At 35.7% G+C, this 8,856-nt stretch overlaps 1 protein-coding gene across 1 annotated transcript; it reads left to right on the forward strand.

The window, feature by feature from the left end:
* Positions 1 to 7,875: 7,875 nt before the first annotated feature.
* Positions 7,876 to 8,640, forward strand: LOC141389872 (uncharacterized). Its single transcript, XM_073962066.1, has 2 exons — positions 7,876 to 7,890; positions 7,957 to 8,640. Exons 1-2 carry the CDS (start codon positions 7,876 to 7,878, stop codon positions 8,638 to 8,640), a joined length of 699 nt encoding a protein of 232 aa, XP_073818167.1.
* The last annotated feature ends 216 nt before the right edge of the window (positions 8,641 to 8,856 follow it).

Raw genomic sequence — 8,856 nt, forward strand, 5'->3', positions numbered from 1 at the left:
TTCCGGTACCTGACCCCAAAAACTAAAAAAAACTCACTAAAATGGTACAGGCTATATCTGTTGAAGGGAGTAACTGAATTGGTTCAAACATTGGATCTCCTAATATTCTTAGAGTATTACCCACAAAAGTTCAACATTTTTGTTGAAGTACTCGAAGAGTTCGAAGATCCTTTGGAAATGTATGCCGATGCTACTCGTTGTGGTCCTGGTTATAGTGTTATTCTGTTTTTCGTGGGCAAGACCATGCTTCCTGACATTGTGGTCCAAAATATCTATGTTATGTGGTGTTCAACTGAAATGAATGGTGGGCACGATAAGAACCACTTCCAAAATGGGTATATCCATAAATTCCTTCATGTATCTCCTCCGCAACACTTTTGAACATTAATCCTAATCCACATTTTTGGCGGCAAGATCTGATGTCCAAAAACGGCCACAAAATTATGAAACCCTCGTTATTACAGAATGTTCGGGGAAAAGGATTTTGCCTTAGTAGCCGGTATTAGATCTGCCCGTATACGAAGGTTTCAATTCCCATAGGCAGAGGGTGTATTTTTTGTTAATATACATACTTCTCAAAAGGTCTTGGAAAATTGTGATAGAAAGTTGTGCTCTAAATATATTCTTCATGTTCTTATCTACAAGTTTGCTTCAGAGGTTCAATTAGGATTCGAATTGCCTCGATTTTCTATAAAAAGACAATATTTAACTGTGTTTAGATGAGGACATAAAATCTAAATCTAACAAATCTAATTTTCTGTCGACGAAAATAGTTGACCACGACTTGTTTTCTTGATATATAATTAAATGAAGTCTTTCGATCCACAGTCATGGTTGTACGTTCCCAATTTGAAGTCTTTCGATCCACAGTCATGGTTGTTCGGTCCCAATTTGAACTTCTACATCTCAAAAATGGTAAATGGTAAATCCAATTGACATAGACCAGGGGTGTTGGTCTATGTCCATTGGATTCTTGAAATTCCTATCGGGTTTTAAAAACAAATTATATTCTTCGCTTTAAACAAATTATAAAATTTTGTATATCAATATTCTGCATATGAGAAAATATAAACGTAATATTCTTAACACATATGTATATATGGAATGAGTCTACGAAGAATTGACCTCTGCGTCGTATAGAAGCTGAGCCTAAATTATTACGATAATAGACGAACGAACAAAACTTGCTTACAGCAAGTAAAAAATAGTTAAGTTAGACCGGGCCGAACTTTTTATACCCTTCACCACGAAATAATATGAACTTACATGGAATAAATTATTTTCTTTCTGTTACGAAAGTACCAATGGCCACAATTTAAGGTGCGGAAGTTTTGTGACCAATGGGAACCCCTTAAACACCTCCGATTTCAGCTATTTTCAAATTTTTCGTTATATGGGAGCTATACCACAACAAAAACCGGAACAATGTTCACAATTTTTGATGGAGAAGTTTTAACTACTGGAAACCATAGATGCCAACAGGCATCCAATACTGAGGAAAATGTAGATAAAAATGAAAATAAAACCAAAATCAGTGGTACCGTTTTATGGGGCCATACAAGAACGTGGACCTACACTGTCGGCCAAAACTAAAGCACCCCTTCAGTAATTTTTTTAAATGACATGATTTTTTAAGAAACCGAAGTTGTATTTTTTGTATTTTTCTTTTTATTTATTTTTTATTTATAACCTTATTAGTGGAAAACACCAACGTAAAGAATTCAGAATTTAATAAACAAAATTTAAAATTAAAAAAATATTTTAGGTCGCCAGTATAAGCGGACTAAACTAAAGCACTACCGTTCTACTGGGGCTAAATGCAGGCTTGGACCTGTACCGACAATTTTCTGGGGGAAAATTCTATACCCCCAACGAAGACTAAATACCAAATTTCAGCCATTTCGGTGCATTATTGTGTCCACAACCTTCAAAATACCGAAAATCCGGAGGTAGCGTTTTATGGGGGCTATATGAAGGCGTGGACCTATATCGTCAAATTTCTGGGGGAAGAAGACTTAATACCAAATTTCAGCCATTTCGAAGTGATAATGATGCTAAAACCTTAAAAATACCGAAAATCGGGTGGTAGTATTCTATGGGGGCTATATCAAAACGTGGACCGATATAACCCATTTGCAATACCAAACATCCCAGGAGTAATAGAAACTTATATACCAAATTACAAAGCTTTATCTTAAAAATTGCGAGCTATATCCTGATTTCAACAGACGGACGGACAGAGGGACATGGTTATATCGACTTAGAGTTTTACCCTGATCAAGAATATATCGCTCATTTACTCAAAGGGTAACACTTCTCGAAAAATGCGGTTTCGAGAAAAAACGCGTTTTATGTTGACGACTGAAATTTGTCTTCCCAACTTAAAAAGATTATTACACAAAAACTAAAAAAAAAAATACTTAAACCATATTTTGCAAACAACTGGCCAGATATCAGTGTTAAATTTCTGTGCACGATCAAGCTCGATTTGAAGTGTTTTAGTGCTTCATAAAAAAAAATATTTTAAAATTTCTAAACAATTAAAAAAAATCTGGGAGCAAATCTAAATTATAAAACCTCAGAGTCCGTATAAACCAGGATTTCGGAGTCGAGGTAATTTTGGTTTATGGTCATAAAACGGGCAAATGAATTACAAGAGGAACATTTCTGTATATATGTTTAATGTAGAAAGTCTGATATTGTGTTTCTTTTTCAGTTGAAGAACAAAAAGGACATGGAAGTAACTAAGCTAGAAGGACAAAAGAATCTAAAAAAGTATTTTTCATTCTATTTATCTGAAAACATTTCATCTCAAAATGATGAATCAATATCGCCAAACAATGATATAAAGCTACATATTCAAGCATTTTTGGGGGTCAATAAAAAAATCATTACGTCATAATTCAGATACTTCTGCTATGGGTACTTTAGAGTTCTTAATATATTCAATAGGGACGTTCATTCCCAACGTGAATTTTTTAACTCCAGACCTTGACTTCCATTTTATGTAACAGTGTAATCAGTAAAATTTCCCATAGCGAACACCCTCATAGGAGTCCAACAGTCCTTTAATAGAAGACAAGGATGACATCTCACAAACGACAAGATAAGAAGACCAGTAGATTTTTTTTGTGTGAGAAGACTACTAGGTCTTCTTACAGAAGACTTCTGGGCTTATATAAAAGACGAAAAATGCCCAATTAGTTAGAAGAATGAAATGTTGTACAAAAAGATTCGCCAATCGATTTGACTGAAGACATGTCACCTCAAAACGAAGCTACAACAACGCCAAACAGAGATATGGAGCCATTTTCCCAAGTATTGTAGGGAAAAAATCAAAAACTTCATCGCGCTATATTTTAGAAACTTGACCTATGGCGAAAATTTCCTTTTGGCTTCTTAGTACTTTCATCTTGAAACGAAATTGTCCACCCCCAGACTTTGAGTTCCATTTTGTGTCACTGTGATATAATTCGAATGTCATAGAACTTTACTTTTGCGTGCAAAAAATTAATGGATCAATTGGACCAACAAATATTCTGGATATATATTTTATAATCAAATGAGAGATGAAAAGAATAGACTTCAAAGAACAGTCAATATCCTGCCGTTTGCTAAAATGTTTTCTTCTAGCTCCTTTTTAAAAAAAAAATAATGATATTTAAAAAAAATGGTGTCCAGAATTTAATGTTATTTTTTTTTCGACTCCGACTCCAGAAAAATTGCTCGACTCCGGCTCCGACACCGTAACCCTGGTATAAACCTCTAAAAAATTTTATAAAAAATACGTACAGAATCTAGACAACGCGTAAAAAATATGAAACCAAAATTATAAACATTGGCTTTATAAATTACATATTATAGCAACAACAAAAGAGTGAAAACTTATTGTTAAAATGTTATTCAAAAAATATATTTTTTGTTTCGATTAGAAAAATTAGAAAAAAAATATTTGGGAGTTCTCCAACTATTTCGCTAAACTCTCATACAATAATTAATGTATACTGCTAAACCTTCATCAAGAAATATGGCTTACCATCGCGAGAGCTTAACTGCTTACTGTGGTAACTTATAAGTATAGGAAATTAAGAGTAATATTGAACTTACAATCAATTAAAAATATGAAAATTAAAAAGCCGCTTTTTATACAGCGAATCATATGCATATTTCGATGTTTCACTCAGCGGCCATTGTGTGCCGTCAGTTGCATCTCACAATGCCAAAAAATTAAAGTGGGTAACAGTCGCGCAATGTGCATACGATTTTGATGCGCATCCGGGTTTATTAGCTCCCCTCAAAAATACGTCATTTGCCTCCACATTCTATTTTGCGTAAAAGACCCCGTTTTCGAAAATATTATAATCGCGTATAAAAGATTCCAACAACATAAAACATTGTTCCACAACATCGCATACGGGACAAGGGAGACTTCTCTCATATCAATGAGTGCACCCCGATTCATATTTAGCTCAATGATATGGGACCTACTGTTTATCGCCGAGTCCGAACGGCGTGTCTTAAGACACCACATATGGAGAAGTTATTCAAGGCTGAAATACTCAGGAAATGTCGCCAACATTACTGAGGGGTATTTTGCCACCGTTGAAAAATGTTTGATGTTGCCTGGCCGGGGAATAGAACCCCCGACCTTCTGCGTGCAAGGCGGGCGTGCATACCATTGCACCACGGTGGCATGTAATTTATGTAAAAATTTTAAAAGAAAATCGCGGTTTAGTTCGCGGCGGAGTTCAAAAGAAGTTGAATGACACTTGTAAACTTTAAATGCCGAAAATAGATTTTATAAAGAAAATTAACGCATCAAACTTTGGCCTTTATACTCCAATTACTAGGATACTGTAAGGAACACACTCATGAGATATACATACATTAAACGACATAAAATCACGAGTTCTATAATTCTAATATGAGTTTGGTATATAATCTTTTTTGGCGATGGGATTATTAAAAAAAATCAAGAAACCCCGAAATTCCGGCTTCAATATGTCAGCATCAATTTCAGGTGGATGCAGTGGATATATCGACAAATCATGCACTTGTATCAGTTTGCACATGAAGTATTCTGTCATTCTTTCTTTAGATGATGGCAGCTGATTTTAATACTGAATAATCTTAAACCCATGACCTACTCTGGAAAATTATTCCCTAAAACCTTAGGTCAAATTTAAGTATATGACCGAATTGGCATTACAAATATGCAGCTAACTAGAATTCCACTATTTTTAATGAAAATTAAGGTATTACCTCCTCCTTCAAAATCCACTATAATATTTTGCTATACGTATTAGCTTCGCAATTTTTTGAATATATTTACTTGCGCTTAAAATATAGGTTATACTCACAACAAAAAATATTAGTCAAATGATCCGACTTTTGAAGCTATTCTTAAGAAGATCGCGTTCGAATGAAACAAAAGCTAATATATTTTTAAAAAGGTTCATGTCAGAGTTGCCAGGTGTTGTACCAAAATGTTGACATTAATTTGACAGCCCCAAAGAGGACTAAATACCAAATTATGGCTATAATCGATGTGATAATGAGGCTAAAACCGTTCAAATTCCGAAAATCGGGCAGTACCATCAGTTCTCAGGAGGAATGTGTTAGACATCCAAGGAAGACTTAATACCAAATGTAAGCCATTTCGGTAGGATAATGCGGCTATAACATTGAAAATGCAGGTTATGGTATCTTGACCACTGGAAACCCTAAATGCTAAATTATATCCAATTTGGGCCAAAAATATCGATAAAAACTTCAAAATACCTGTCTTCAGAGGCCAGAAAATATTCCTACCAAAGTTGGTTTATATAGGTCCACGTTTTGGTATAGCCCCCACATAAGGCCCCTTATAAAGTACGCGCCATTTTAATATATTTTGAATGTATCAGACCCATTTGACCAAAGAATCGGTTGTAACTTTGTATTTTGTGTTTCCAGAGGCTAAGAAACATTTCTACTATAAAATGTTTATATAGGTCCACGTGTTGATATAGCCCCCATAATACGATATCTCCCGATTTTCGATATTTTGAAGGTTTTAGCCTCATTATCACACCGAGATGGCTGAAATTTGGTATTTAGTCTTCTTTAGGCGTATAAAATTTTCCCCCAGAAATTTGTAGGTATAGGTCCACGCCATCATATAGCCCCCATAGAACGGTACCTTCCGAATTTCGGTTTGTTGAAGGTTGTGGCCACATTAATCCACCGAAATGGCTGAAATTTGTGGTGGAGGGTATACAAAATTCGGCCCGGCCGAACTTAACGCTTTTCTTACTTGTTTTTTTTTCAATTTTCAATTTTTATAATTTCTACAAAAACTACTGAACCGATTTTCCTGAAATTGCCAGGGAATGTACAAGGATGGCCCCGGTTAATATAGGCTACAAAGTTAGTTGAATTTCGGAAGGGGCGGGGTACTTCCCCTATACCCTATATCCTTAAAAATGCTATACCTATATAAATAAAAATCAATTGTCGTTCGTTGGTAATGACATCACTTGATAACGGCTGGACCGATTTCGATAATTCTTTCTGCGAAATGTTCGCCATAGCCCGACTTAGGTTTTTATGCAAAGAAAATTTACGTTTACGCCCACTTTTTTCAATTTTAATATTTTCTACAAAAACTACTGAACCGATTTTCCTGAAATTGCAAGGGAATGTACAGGGATGTCCCCCGGTTAAAATAAGATGCAAATTTAGTTGAATTCCGGAAGGAGTACTTCTCCCATACCCCATTTCTTTAAAAATGCAAAGACATTTGCAAAATTTCATATTTGCAAAAATTACTAATGTTGAGGTTGTGTACCTTTCTTTAAAACGCTATATGTATAAGCCAAACCTACGATTTGGAGCCGAAATAAATATGTTAGGTTGGGTACCTTTCCCACGCCATTCTTTAAAACGCTATATGTATAAACCAAACCTACGATTTGGAGCCAAAATAAATATGTTATGTATAGAAAACTGATTACCACTTCCACTCTTTTAAATACATATTTTTCCAAAACTAGGCTTAAAAATGTTCAGGAATGTCCCGTGGTCCAAAATGCTATATATTTGTAGACGAATTTCGGGGGCCTATTGTTTTCTAATCGCTATAATTGCTTAACTTATGAGTGCATCGGCTTGGAAATTGCGGTTGCGCCCCCGATCAAGAACAACGATATATTTACAAAGTTCCTTAAATGGTGAGGTTCAACGGTCCATTAAGCATGAAAAACTAAAACATATAAGTCTCAATAAGTGGAAGAATTAGACTTAATTTTTTTTACTTTTATAATTAGATTGCTTTATTGTAAAGACATGGGACGTGGACGATAACAAATCCTAAGCAGAATCAATGGGCACAAAATTCGACAAAGTCCATAAGAGAGAAGAAAGGTTAGAGACAAAATCTGTTGATAAATTTAAAATCCTCCTCGGTTTGACAATGGACCGAAGAAGTGAAGTAGAAAATATCTATTTTTGAATTGTCAAACATAAAGTCCATAAAAAATTGTCAATAAAACTAATTACGACGGGTAAGCAACCACAATATAAACTAAATTCAAATAAAGACCAATAATAGGTGCTGAAAATTAAACTTGACAAACACTAATCCGTACATAAAACTACATCTCAGTCAAACTTTATGAAACTCCAACAAACATACATCTAGCTCGTTCAATATAAAATAATTAACTAAGATTACAAAAACACAAGAGAACAGATGAAAAGATTTTTTGCGGCTAACAAAACAGTGATGTTTGTAGGATAGACGGCTAAGTATAAAAAGAGGTCGTCATAGCGAATAATATATACAGAAATAGTTTCGTTTTCGAACCGTAAACATCAAAAGAACATCTGTTTAGAATGCGTGCTTTCATTGTAAGTTGTGGCTTTTTGGAATTGGATGACAAAGTGGATACCAAATAGTCATAATATCTTTTTTAGGTTTTGTGCTTAGTTGCGGTAGCCTGTGCCGATAAGTTGGGTTATAACTACCAACCCGTTGGTCACTCCGGCAGCGGATTGTCGTTTGTTCCTGGTGCTGTTGGTGGTCAATCCGGCAGTGGATTGTCCTTTGCCACCGGTTCTGTTGGTGGTGGTAGCGCTAGCTTTGATGCCCCCGCCTACTCTGCTCCAGCCGCTGAATTGGAAAAGGAATTCTATACATTTTCTGCCAATGATGCTGATTTCAGTGATCCAAATGCCGCTGAACGTGTTGCCGGTAGCTTGAAACAAGGTCTTCGCGTTGTCTTCATCAAGGGACCCGAAAACAATGGTTTAGAAGATGCTGCTTTGGCTTTGGCCAAACAAGCTGCCCAACAACAGACTGCCATCTATGTCCTCAACAAACAAGCTGATCTCGGTGATTTGGCCAACAAACTTAACAGCCTTGGCAACAACAACAACCAGAAACCCGAAGTTCACTTTGTCAAATACCGTACAGCTGAAGATGCTGTCAATGCCCAACGTGCCATCCAAAGCCAATACGACAACTTGGGCGGTAGATCCCAGAGATTCAATGGTGGTGTTGCTCCCGTTATTAACTTTGCTTCTCAATCAGCTGTTCCAGCAGTCAAAGCTCAAACTCCCCAAAACGCCTACTTGCCATCTTCGGTTTTCCATCATTAATAGCGGTATAAGTACCAGAAAAGACTGATGTATTGTTATGTTTCTTGTTAAAATTCTAGTTGTAGAATAAATATTTAAACAAATAATTTAAAACCCTATTTGTTTCTTATTCATTTATTTGTATGTTAATCCCTTTCTGTTTACAGACTTTTGCAGCTTAGGGAGTCCGGCCGGATCACGATGAGAGGCCTCATTCACGACGGTACTAACTCAAAT

Source organism: Musca autumnalis, unplaced genomic scaffold (assembly GCF_047663935.1).
Source record: "Musca autumnalis isolate F117 unplaced genomic scaffold, ASM4766393v1 scaffold_1, whole genome shotgun sequence".
In the NCBI taxonomy this organism is placed as follows: Eukaryota; Metazoa; Arthropoda; class Insecta; order Diptera; family Muscidae; genus Musca; species Musca autumnalis.